The sequence below is a fragment of the Anser brachyrhynchus genome, assembly GCF_964034855.1.
Source record: "Anser brachyrhynchus genome assembly, chromosome: Z".
Taxonomy (NCBI): Eukaryota; Metazoa; Chordata; class Aves; order Anseriformes; family Anatidae; genus Anser; species Anser brachyrhynchus.
In genome coordinates this window covers 79074198-79087403 of record NC_137697.1, presented here as the reverse complement: position 1 = coordinate 79087403, position 13206 = coordinate 79074198, and the positions used below count along the sequence as shown (strand labels likewise).

At 43.1% G+C, this 13206-nt stretch overlaps 1 protein-coding gene across 2 annotated transcripts in view; it reads left to right on the top strand.

The window, feature by feature from the left end:
- The first annotated feature begins 440 nt into the window (after positions 1–440).
- The window catches only part of PCSK1 (proprotein convertase subtilisin/kexin type 1), a 31850-nt gene continuing 19084 nt past the window's right edge, over positions 441–13206 (top strand). The window contains exons 1-7 of one of the 2 annotated variants that reach the window (XM_080572692.1): positions 441–791; positions 822–1058; positions 2207–2311; positions 6041–6151; positions 8391–8537; positions 8968–9044; positions 11144–11232. In XM_080572692.1, the coding sequence (XP_080428818.1) occupies positions 879–1058; positions 2207–2311; positions 6041–6151; positions 8391–8537; positions 8968–9044; positions 11144–11232 (709 nt within the window). In that variant the 5' untranslated portion in view covers positions 441–791; positions 822–878. Of the gene's footprint in view, positions 1059–2206; positions 2312–6040; positions 6152–8390; positions 8538–8967; positions 9045–11143; positions 11233–13206 lie in introns of both variants that reach the window. The other variant, XM_080572691.1, reaches the window with a different exon arrangement.

Here is a 13206-nt window from a genome sequence, read left to right as displayed (position 1 = left end):
GAGGTAGAAGCAAGAACGTTCAGGGAATACTAGGAAATCTTTAGAGAACTTTTCTGACATGAGGAGAGAAAAGACAACGAGAGGGCAGTAGGAAAGCTAAATAAAACAGAAGGAGCTGGGTAGTCACCCACGGAAAATGAAATTACAGAATTAAATGAGTATTTAGCAAAGCCCGGAATTTGCTGAGAAACAGCAACCCGAAGACCTCCGCCGGGTGCGACAAAAAGTTTGGTTAATGATTATTTTCGAGCGACAGCATTTTGGGGTGAGGGCACCTGCTACGTCAGGGCAGCGGGCGGCAGCGCCCGGCTGGAGGTGCGCGTTCATCAGGCGTTACCGCGCGGCGGGTCCGGCTAGTTGGTTACCCGAAAGAAGTAAAAAAAGGACGAGAAATGTTCCACCCTCCCAGCTCGCACCGACGCCGCGGCTCCTCCCAGCGACACCCGAGGGCCCGGCGGAGGGGTGTCGCCGACGGGGGACGGCGCCACCTTCGCTCCCACCGCCCCGGGGGCGAGCCGCGGGCACGGCCGCGCGCCCCTCGCCTCCCTCCGCGTGCAGGGGGCGGGAGCCCCGACGGAGCCGCCCGCCCCCCGCCCCCCCCCCTCCCTCGGGGAAGCACCCTCCCGGCCCGGGGGCCAGGTAGACTTTGACGTCAGGATGTCTGTCGTCGTTTTGACGTGCAAAACGCTCATTTCCATTCCGGAGACCGAGGGGGTCTGGGCGGCCGCGCGGAGCCGGGCAGCCGCGCAGCACCCATCCGCGCCGCGCCGCGCCGCGCCGAGCCGTGCCGAGCCGTGCCGTGCCGCGCCGATCCGAGCCGATCCGAGCCCCGCCGCCCCTCCGAGGCTCTCGCCTAGCAACGCCGGCCCGCTGCGGCCATGGACGGGCTCCGCTGGTGCGGGCGCTGCGCGGCCCTGGCGCTGCTGGCCGCCTGCTGCCTGCCCCGCGGCGGCGGCGCCGGGCGGCAATTCCTCAACGAGTGGGCGGCCGAGGTCCCGGCGGGCCCCGACGCCGCCAGGGACATCGCCGAGGAGCTGGGCTACGACCTCGTGGGGCAGGTACGGGCGGCGGAGCGGGCGCGGGGCGCGCATCCCATGCGCACACATCCCTTTGCGTGCACGCGCACCCCTTTACCCCGTACACACACCCCTTAACCCCATACACACGCACACGCACCCTTTTACCCTGTACACACCCCCCATGCCCCTTTACCCCATACACACACCGCCTCTACCCCATTTCGGGGAGTTGCCCCGCCGAGGACCCCCCCAGCCGCGCACGGAGCGGGGCTGCGGACGGCTCCCCCGCCCCACCCCAGCACGAGGGGCTCCTTGCCCCCACCCCCCGTCGCTTGTGGTTTTTTTTTTTGGTTTTTTTTTTTTTTTTTTTTGGGATGCCGTGACGTCAGCGTTGTCAGGGATGAGTAACCGCGTAGAGGTGGCGGCTCCGTCCCGGCGCCGGGCGGGGGTCCGCAGGCAGCGCCTGTTCCCACCGCGGCATCCCGGGGCCGGCTGCGAGCGGGGCGGGGGGCCGCCGGCGACCCCCTCCCCAACTCCCCTCCTCTTCCCCGTCCTCGCCCCCTCCTCGCCCACTCGCCGTGCTCACCCCTCTGGCGGTCGCGCCCTCCGCACGGGCGGCTCCGGGCGAGACCCCCGGTCCGGGCTCCCCAAGCCCTCGGTTCCCCGGTGCCGACCCCAAGAAGTCCCCGCGGAGTGAAGGGCGCCGGGGCTGGCCCGGCCCCTGCGCGCTGCCAGCCAAAATGCCCGCGGGGTGCCGGCTCCGAGCGCCGCGACCCCTCGTGAGACCCCCGAGGCACAAAGCCCCCGGGCACGGCAAAGGGGCCGCAATCGGGGAATGCGGCTAAATGCATAACCTGACCTCCGGCCGGGACGCGGCTCTGCCAGGACACCTCTGTTTGCTCCGGTTGCTGCTACAGGAGTAGCGCTACTTTGCTGAGCACTGTCGTAGTAATGAGTGCGATTTAAGGAGGTTAAATGAAATGATTCCCCCCAACCCTTCCAGCAGCGTGCAGGCTGTGACAAGCGCTTCTTACTTGAAGGGTGTTCCAGTTCAGATTAACATATTTAAACGTAGTTTCTTGCTCTTTGCTTTCAAGCAGAAGACATTCCATCAGGTTGTGACTGTTGATCTTTGTTTGCGGTAGGGAGATACCTCTCCATACTCACAGCACGCCTCTGTCTTATAGATTGGATCACTCAAAAATCACTACCTATTCAGACATAAAAGCCATCCAAGACGATCTCGAAGAAGTGCCATTCATATCACTAAAAGACTTTCTGATGATGAGCGGGTGAGTGTTACATTTTTTTTTTATGCCCTCTGTTTATTCTGACTGCTTATTGATTGCCAGCCTCCTAGCGAGGTCACAGGCAGACTTTGCTCGTTTTGCAAGTCTAATGTATTCAGCCATCCATACTTGTGTTGAATAATACTTTATTATTCCATCATTAACAGGCAGACTCTGACCCTCTCTTACCATATTTCTTGCAAGTGCTTTCCAAATTAAGATTTAAAATATGCAGCATTGCAGAGGTTTGGAATTTCAGATGTCTATGTGTTGCTGGTGAAAACATGAATGACGAACAACAGAGCTCGATTCAAAGCAAAAATCCATAGATGCAATAAGTTTAATCAGGCCATGTGTATGCGATTGCCATGGAAATTAGGTTCCATTTAAAGTGATTCAACATTACCAAAAAAAAAAAAAAGACTGAGGTTTTGCTAGATTTATTTTTTCTATGGCAAGCGAAGACCCCCGCTTAAGGGATTCATCACATGACCTACACTTGCAGTCTTTTGGTACGCTGGGATCCCCCAGAAATCAGGGACGGGCACCGTTCAGAGCCATGGATTATACAGTCTAATGCACAATCCTGTAGCGAGGCAGACGCTTCCATTTATTTGACTTTACTTAGGAGAGAAGCATCCCTATTTGTAAACATACTGAGGAAATGTGGTGGGCGGCAAATTTAAGGAACAGAGCAGAATGCTGTCAGCCCCTCTTAAAAACAGCATCTGACACACATCAGAATGATGACATTTGAATTTCAAATCAGCATTATTGCAGCAGCAGTCCAAAACGTCAAGTAACTTCATTGTGAAAAGCAGCGTTTTGTCATGTAAGGATGAATCACTTGAGAAGAAGTAATTGGTTATCTGAGTGAAGTTTTTGGATGCAAATGTCAGTTAGGAGGAAACATTTTATGAACAATTAAAGGAGGGGGTGAGACAGTGTATTTGTTTTACATGTTCTGTTTCAAAACTGTCCATTCCTGTCTGTCTCCTTGCAAGCATCAGATTAGCAGTTGAAGTCTTCTGGGTGAAATCTTTCTAAACTGGGGATGCTCAAAGCCACAGCGTTAGTGTAAAAACCACCACAAATAAAGGTTACATGCTGTATTTTATGCCCATACCTACGTTCTGATGCTGTCGTAGTACAGCGTTCAGGAACAGAGATCTGGCTGCAGTTCCTCGCTTTTCTCTCCCTCCCTCTCTGGGGAGAGCGACAGGACCCGAGGGAACAGCGTGGAGCTGGGACAGGGGAGGGTCAGGCTGGGTGTTAGGGAAAGGTTCTGCACCCAGAGGTGGTCGGGCACTGGGACAGGCTCCCCAGGGATGTGGTCATGGCATCGAGCCTGATGGAGTTTAAGAAGAGTTTGGACAACGCTCTCAGACACGTGGTCTGGTTTTTGAGTGGTCCTGTGCAGACCCAGGAGTTGGACTCTGATCCTTGTGGGTCTCTTCCAACCTGGGACATTCTGTGACTCTTTTTTGTACTTAATACATCAAATGTCTGTTACACGGGAAAACACGAGCATGTTTAATATACCAAATTCTTGTGTCATGAGCAGAGTGGAAGTCATTGCATTACATACATTACCACTAAACATTACTGCATACTCATGTACTTAGACCCCCAAACCAGCTTCAAAGTGCTGCAGGTGATTTGCTAAATCTGCTCCAATTTCCCTTTTATTTACCCTCTAGTATGCAAATTAACTATGTGAATGAACGAGGTGCAATTATGTCATTAGGTAAGTATATAAACAGGAGGCAATCACGTAATGCTTTGTGGTTATGCATGGACTTTTACTCCGAAGAGCTAATTCTGTTAAGCAACAGCCTATTTAAAAGGGTTTAAATTCATTCTTATAAAAAAGGAAAGAGAAGAGAATCCTTCCTTGGTTTTTGTATTGCCTTGATGAATTTTACAATATGTTAGACATGAAAGTTGGGGCAAAACTTGGCTGTACTCTGAATATTTATCTCCTTCCTGTGGCTGTCCAAGTGTTTGTAGTAAAATGGGTAACGCCTGTGAATGTTTTGAAAGGATACAAATATTTGGCTCCCCAACGTCTTCCAGTATTTGCACTAGCTTCCAAGTCCACTTTCATGCAAGGGACCTGAATCAAAATCATTTCCAGTGCTTTGTAGATCTGGCATAGGGCCTTCAGCTTTTGCTGTAGATGGGTAGCATGAACCTTACCCAGCTGCTGAGTGACAAATATTTGGCTTGTTTGTCTGACATATGTGCTTAGTAGTTTCAGCTCATTTCCCTCAGAGCAGTTGTCCGCATCAGAAAACAAGCATGGAAACTGTCAATTCTTAATTACCATTGGGTGATGCAGAGGCCAAGCTTTGCTGTGGGCAGGGAAGAGAATCACGGTAATTGCTCTAACCTGTGCAGAAGTATATATGACCTTGGCTATCAGTAGTGCAGTTTAAAACACTCGTACTTCATGGGTGTATTCATCTCCTGAGACTAATTGTGCTTTGTAGGGGTTTCAGTACTAAATACGAAGCAAAGTGAGCTGCATTAGCTTTCATTACATGTGCTTGCTGTAGCTTCCATCTTTAAGGGTTAATGTTCTTGCAGTGAATTTTCATTAAGTTCTCCTTAGAAAAGATGTATTTTAATCAAATCAGTACATTTCTTTATTATAATAATTTCTAACTCACTCTTATGATTTTTTCATATATGGTGATATGTGTAAGGACCATAAGGTCATCAAACGACAGCAGGGAAAAGTGCTAAAGTCTGTTCAGATGCATAAAGCAAAAGGTTTAAATCCCAGGCATTCTTAAATGGATTCTTAAAATGTCTTTAAAGCAGGACCTTGGCAACCTCCTGAATCTGAGCTTTCTTTGCCTGTTTGGAAATGGGGATGAAAAGCAGCACCTTGGTCTGTGTCAGAGTGACTGCCCAGGTGCCTGCAGGACCATTTTTTTTCCCATTTCCAAAAGGAGCACACGGCACAGATGGGTGTCACACAGCAGAGTCAGGATTGGATTTGAAGTGGATTAATAAAGCATTCAAAGGACCAAGGGTGGGAAATATTGTTAAAACATAACCCTGTGACTTAGGGAATGCTGTGTTCGTGCACAAATGCCAGGCAATTCAGTGTACAGATGCATTAGCAAAACACACTGAAGCATTGTGGCTCTCAGCAGCCTCAAGTGGAATTATGCCAGTGAGGAATTTAATCCAATATTCCAGGTTTACTAACAGATCACACTTCAAAACACCGGTGGGAAGGAGACTTGAAGGTCCATCTGGGCTATGAGTAACATCGTCGTTATGACTGCTAGTCAGAGATAAAGCCAGAGATAATCTTTCTTCTTTTCTTGCAACTCCAAGTACAAATCAATAGGCATTAAAATGAAAGTATAAAAAAGAAGCAAAGTGTAGTTTTGTTTGTTTCAGTAAGCATCACTACTTAAATAACCTTCTAACCATACTACACATTTGATACAGAAGTCTGCGTTGTGTGGCATTCACAGGATTTCACTGTTAACTTGTACTTTATATGAATTAATTGTATGGCATAGTGATTTCACTGAGTCCTCTTTCCTAAAGTACACCGTAGTATGGAATAAATAATCCTCCTCTCTGCATCAAATGTTGCTCGTCTAGCCTAAGCATGAAAGTCTAGCTGGGTGAGGAAAACTCTTGTCCTCTAGGCTAATAGAGTCCCAATGTGTACTGGCTTACGTATCATGTTTTTACAAATAATTTTAGGTGTCATGGGCAGAGCAGCAATACGAGAAAAAGCGAACTAAGCGTGCCACCATGACAGACTCAGCAGAGAATCTTTTCAACGATCCTATGTGGAATCAGCAGTGGTATCTGGTAAGAATTTGTCTCATTGTGGGACCAGGGAAGATGAATTTCGCTTGTAGTACCAGCTGTACTATTCTACTAGTATCACAGCGACTGCACTGGAGGGAAAAAATGAAGAGTCCCTCTCATTAGCATAGGTTATAAAAATCTCTGTGCATAATATTTCCAGGCAACCGTCTGTCTTTTGTGATGTGTAGTTCATGCAGAGATTCCAAAAGCCGATCTAGGCTGCTGCTCAGGCTGGGGGGTGATATTAGAACATGGTACAATAGATAATACCTACCTGTATTATAACTTTGAAATATTTGCTGTCAACATGTAAGAATTCCTTTAACATGTCTGAAGCTGGCCATGTGTTTCTTCATTAAAATTGGTAGTGTGGAGTGCATACTCCAGAAGAACACAAAAACATATGCACACATATGGCAGTTGCCTTTGGTGTCTTGGTCTAGGGTGCAAGTAGAAGAGATTCTTTACAGCTCACATGTTGAAAACCTCAAGGAAAAGAAATTTCCTGACCTCTCTAGTTTTTGTCTGAATATGACAAGTCAGAAATACAGTTCATCACCTACGTTTCAGCTGTATTTCCACCGTGCACCTAGGTTTACCTTCAGTCTAGATGTCATGGATTTCCCTCAGAAGAGGAGTGGGATTAAAAATGGTATAACAAGAAAAATGGTCAAGTACAAACATGATCCTAGGGGCTAGAGATACTTCATTTTCTTCAGTTCAGCTTAGAGAAAGCAGACCAAATGGTAGGCTGTTTGTACAATGCTTTTGCTTCTCTTTCCTTTTAGTTAGAAAAAGTAAATTGCAAAACACATGGGATAAAATATTTCCGCAAAAATTTCTACAGATTATTTGTCAACATAAAAATAGTTATCTTTGAGAATTTAACATTTCTTTGAAGCTGTGTGTGTATTTGCTTGTTTGCCTGCTTTCAGTAGGAAGCACAAAATATCTAAGGTCTCTGCTTTGGACAAATACATGAACACACAGTTCAGAAAAAAAGTTTTTTTTTTTTTGTGTGTGTGTGTGTGTGAAAAAAGCAGTGCCATGTTCTCCAGAAGACGCTGTTCCTCTTTCCACCTTTCTATGATTTTTCACTCCTTTTGCCTCCAGTTTACACACAGGAGAAACAGAAAACATGATGCTTACTCTTGTTTCCAATGCACATTGATTATATATATTTTTAATTGAATATATGTGTGTTAGACAGTTTCTTCCAAAATGTTATCCTTGCCTTGTAGCAAATAACCTATTATCTGATTTAGTGTCAACGGTTTTTAACTTTTGTTCAGGGTGTCTTCACAAATCACCAAAAAAAAATGTAATGGATTCTAGACAACAAAACCGGAAACCTCAAAACCTTCCTGATCTGCAGCAGTCAGAAAAGAAAGCAAAAAGTGAAATAAATGTTATTCTTATAACATACTTCTGTACCTAATCCTCATATGCTGTCTGACATCCTTTTGGAAACAAATAAATGAAAAACCTGTGATCAACTAATGTAATTATGCACTGAGAAGCACAAAATGCTGGGGTTTATATCTCTGTTTTTATGGGGTAGTAAGCAAGGATTCTAAATTAGATGTATGTGCTGCATATTTAATATTAGAGAGGAAAAATGACCCACTTAGAAGTTACTTTTCAAAGAACTTGCTGTGGCAGAGAAGGCTATAAATGACTCATACTTCCAGTTGATTTACCACAGGAAAAGTAATGAGGGTAGCAAACAGAAAGTTGTGATTCAGCACAGTTGTTCCTAGCCAAACAACTACCTTAATTGTTTTAGCCATTAATTATTCTGTTCTGGCTAACTTGAACGTCAAAGGAGAAAACAAGTTTGGAGAAAACACAGCTTACTGTACTGTGGGCTACTTACCGTCTTGGCTCCTCGAAAGGTGAAAATAACAGACATTAGTAGGTCTGGTTATTAACTCAACTTTGCAAGGTTCATTGGTACGTTCTTACCCCTCTTGTATTTATTTCTGTTGCCTAGCTCTAATGAATCAAAGATGGTCCTTATTCAGAGGTGGTTTTCTGGAAGCTTCAAGTGATGGGGGAAATCTTTCAGTGCTACAACTATTTGAACAAATTCATTTTTGTTATATGTTTGCAAAGTTTGCGAGAAATATACTAATTCAGGCTGGGATGATTTAGAGCATTTCTAAAATGTGACTTTGGATCTGTGTGGTATAAATGGATACAAAATACTGACACATTTGTAATCCTTTCTGCCCCTCAGCAAGATACAAGGATAACTCCATCCCTTCCCAAACTGGATCTCCATGTTATTCCTGTATGGCAAAAAGGGATTACAGGCAAGGGTGTTGTCATCACAGTATTAGATGATGGCTTGGAGTGGAATCACACTGACATCTACACTAACTATGTAAGTTTGTGCGTTAGATTGCTGTGGAATAAATTAATCAATTGTAAATTTCATATACAGACACACTGTCTGTTCCATAAGGCAGCTCCTACATTGCAGAGACTGAAATATTTGCCTCAGACCTAATTTGGAACCTGGTCTATGTCATAGGAAGTTGAAAGTTACTTAGCAAAGATAATTTTTATTTTTTTTTTTTAATCTCAGTGGATTTAGTTCCCAGGCATGTTTGTATACCGTGGTTTAATGCTGAATTATTAAAGCTCCATGAAAAATTTATGGAATTGTGAATGCCTGTCAAATTCTATGCACTTGATTGCTGTCAACATGAGGCACACCAAATCAATAAATACCGACTCTAGAACGCATTTTGTTGCACATTTAAAAATGCATTTCCTAGTTGTCCCAATTATTTCTGTTCTTTTAAATGTAGGACCCAAAGGCAAGTTATGATTTCAATGACAACGATCACGATCCCTTTCCTAGATATGACCCAACAAACGAAAACAAGTGAGTAGCCTCCCAATTGTGTGAAGAGAGTAAAATAGTACTCTATTACTTCATGTGTTACAACATGCAAATGAGGAAATATCCATGTCCCCTGTGGTAATTATGTATGAAAGGAAAAATTTGTGGCACAAAACCACAGAAAGGTTGAGGTTGGAAGGGACTTCAGGAGCTCTTCTGGCCCAACCCCCTGCTCAAGCAGGGCCACCCAGAGCAGGGTGCACAGGACCATGTCCAGAGTGCTTTTGAATATCTCCAAGGAGGAGACTCCACAGCCTCTCTGGGCAGCCTGCACCAGTGTTCAGGTAAGCCTCCCAGTAAAAAAAGTGTTTCCCGATGTTCAGGCAGAATCTCCTGTGTTTTCATTGGCAGAAACACTTTCACAGACACTGGATATTAGGGAAATTAAATTTTGACGTCTTGAGTTTCTCCATATCTTAGTATGTGTAAAGTCTGACACATTTCTGTAAGCTGAATGGAACAATCTGTTCATGTCACCATATGCATTTGTAGAACAATACCTACCTAAGCAAATTTTAAGTTCTCTGCTTTGCCCTGGGAATTTTAAAAGAACGCATCTGCTGTGAAGGGCTCTGAAACAGCCTGTTTCTTAGCGAAACCTACCAACCTACCAAAAAAAAAATCCCTTTAGACCAACTTTTGTATTTAAGGACACTGTATTCTGGTTTTGGCAGTACCTTCTGGACCAATTCAATATTTTGGACAAATGTTTTCTAGCTCAGTACAGATGAGCAAAGGTGAAACAATGCTTCTGACCTCCTCCTCTGATATGGCTGTGACACTGGAGGAGGTTACATTCCTTTTCTGGAAAATCTTTCTGTCTCTTCTGAGGAAAAAGGTGTCTGGAAACATTATATAGACCAGATTTGGCCTGGACATTTTCAAAGTGGAAACACAGGAAGTTTCAAAAGGCTTGAACACAGACAACCAGCCAGTTTGCTTAGTGGACTTGTGTGTCTTGGAAGGAGTGGGGAATTTTCCCCAATGCCCTCTCTGGAGCTGCCAGTCAGGTACTCAGTGGAACATCAGGATGGATCTGTCACACCTGGGAGTATTCATGTAGTTCAGTGAGGGATTTTGTCTGTCACAAGAGAAGAGAGTGGACCTCTTTAAAAGCTGGTACACAGAAGTCAATTTCTTAAACCAATTGGGATGTCAGTACTCAATAAATACACAGGAAGATACTGATGCACTGGTTCCATATTGTCTATCAAACCATATGGCAGCATTCATAACATAAATCAGTGTGTGGGGGGAAAAAAAAACACAACAGTCAATCAACAGATAAATATCCCATGAATAAGACATTTGAAAAATGACATTTCTACTTTACTACAGCATTATTTAAGAGCAAGAGTCCATTATCCTCTTGTTCTGATGACATTATCTCTTAAATTTACCTGTATTATTTCTAATCTTTATTAATAAATAAATGGAATTCAGCCCAGAAGCATTAAAACACTTCATTGAATAACAATCTATAGTATTAAATAATACGACTCTTCTACAATTACAGTTACTTGAAGGTTTTCTTTATTGAAGAGTAAAGAATCACCCATGGCAAAAAAAAATTTGCATAGAAAGTAGCTAGCTACAAGAAAAATTCAGCAATGATGAAGATACTTTAAAGGCTAACTTTCTGAAATCCTAATAAAGGCAATCATTAAAAAAAAGAATATCTGAATGTGTGATTAGAAAAAGACTCGTTTGCATTTCTTTCTGAAGAAGTTTCGTAGCTTATTAGCCTTATAATTTTACACTACTCTGTAAAATACAGATGCACTCTGCTAAAATACAGATAACAGATAGTTTCATGGACCTCAGTGTGGCTTGGATTAGGTATTTACCATCTCATCTTGATGATCATTTGATCACTAAATAGGTAAAATTACATTGACTGAAGCCTAAGGGAAACAAGTATTTTTGTGTCACGTAGATACAACTCAGAATTATTCAACAGCTGCATTACATTCAGTTCAAGACATCCACCAAATCCAGAAAGTCACTGATGAGTCTTTGTGTACATTACACAGAATTGTGTAGGTTATGAGACATCATTTATTCTTACTGTATTTATTCAGGCATGGAACACGGTGTGCAGGAGAAATTGCAATGCAAGCCAACAACAGAAAATGTGGAGTTGGAGTAGCCTACAATTCCAAAGTTGGAGGTAAGAGAATGAAGATAGTTAGATGTCTGATGTGAAGGGAAACTAGAAAAATTCTGTGAAATGCTGAATGTTGTCAGATACCGTTAATCTGAAATATAAATTACTGTTCCTTCACAGGAATCATCACTCTTGCAGTATTAGTCTACAAAATCCTGACTGGCCACAGGGCAGAGTGATAGATTTTTGTGACACCATTTCTTAAATGCCATCATGTTCTCTGGAATTTGTCACTTGAGTATAAGTAGATGGTGTAATATGTAACAACAAAGTAATAATATAGGTTAATAATAATCTATTTTGTACACAGAGATCTTTTAAGGAATGATGGATTTACTTGTTGTAGCTGGTTATCTTGGAAGGAGATGGCATGGAGGAGGAGAGGGGATTGAGCAGATTAGAAGAAAGAATATCCAAATTAATCCATTAGAAGGTTATGAAATAGTTATGATCAAAGTATTAGTTGCAAATGGTTATTTAGCTCACAGGAAAATACTTGTTGCAGTCTAGTTTTTCCATTATTTCTTTTTTCCTTTTAAACAAAAGGATGATGAGTGGCAGTTGACACCCATAACTGCCATTCCCACCATTTTGGTCTTACGTTTGTAGGTTCCCATTTACTCTACTCAGCTGTCATAGATGTCAGCTTTGCAGTCTGCCTTTGCCATAATGCATTATGCTGTCAGGCACTGTTTAAATAAAATATCTCGCTCATGAGATGAAGATGCCAAATTTTCAAAGCAGGGCAAAATGGATGAAGCTGCAATGATGTCTGAATTCCTGCTGTGCCCATAATTTAAGGCACTTGCATCTATAGAGAAGGTTCTTCCACAGATTTCATTTGCAAATGCAAACTAGAAATCTGTACTGTGTGACTTGTCTAGAAAAGGAAAATAACAGGAGGAAAAGCAATCCAGTGCTTCAGATTACCCAGAAATCTCCTAATAACTGGGTGGCAGATAAGAAAAATATACATGAGTTGAAATAAATTGTAAGCCAGTATATATGGCCAGCATGACTGAGGTAGGGGTGTAACAAAAACATGTCCAAAGAGCAACAGAAAATAGGAGAATTCGTCAAAAGATTTAGCTAAATTTGGCCTGGGTAGACACCGGAAGGGTTTTTTTTATGTACAAAGCTATGTAGGATTCATTTCTTCACAGACATTCTTTCTTTCTTTCTTCCCTTTTTTTTTTTTTTTTTTAATCCTTGGAATGATGCATTACACACTTGTATTTGACATTAGTTCAGGGTGACTTCTTTAAGCGGCTGTTTGCTTGTATCAGTTGCCATACTGGATAAATCCAGTGGTCTGTAGCCAATGCATTCTCTCTGATAGTCAGCAATATACGCTTTGAGAAAGAGGGAAAGAAACCCTGACATTTGGAATATGCTGTGCTCTGACCTTCAGCATTAGAGACTGGTTTAACTTTGCCTTGAAGTAAAACATTGAATTCAAAATTTTTTATTTTCCATGAAAATAGTAACTTTAATAATCTCGAGCATTCCTATTAGTACATTAACGTCTGGCCCTGTTCTGAAATCTGTGTAAATCTTTTCAACAGCTTGTGGCCGTGAATCCCACAGGCCATCCCTATGTGCTGTGTGAAACAAATACTTCTTAATGTCAATTTTAAAAGTGACACCTTTCAGTTTCATTTAACATTAACCTCTTGTTTTGTATAGAGCTAAGAAATGTGTGTATTTATCACCTTTGGAGTAAAGCAGAGTGTGTATATCTTTGTGCATATCTAACCGCAGCACTGTGCTACGATATTTCTCTGGTGCTGCCATGGAAATCAAATGATTAAGAAGTTCCATTTCACAAAGGACTGGGCTGAGAGTTCCCACATAGTGATGTGCTGCTAAAAATAGACTTCTGCCATGCAGATATATGTATGTGTCTGAAATTACCTTGGGCTTTGCCTGCTTTTGAATTTGTGGGACTGATGATGAGAGAAAGCATGTGGAAGAATT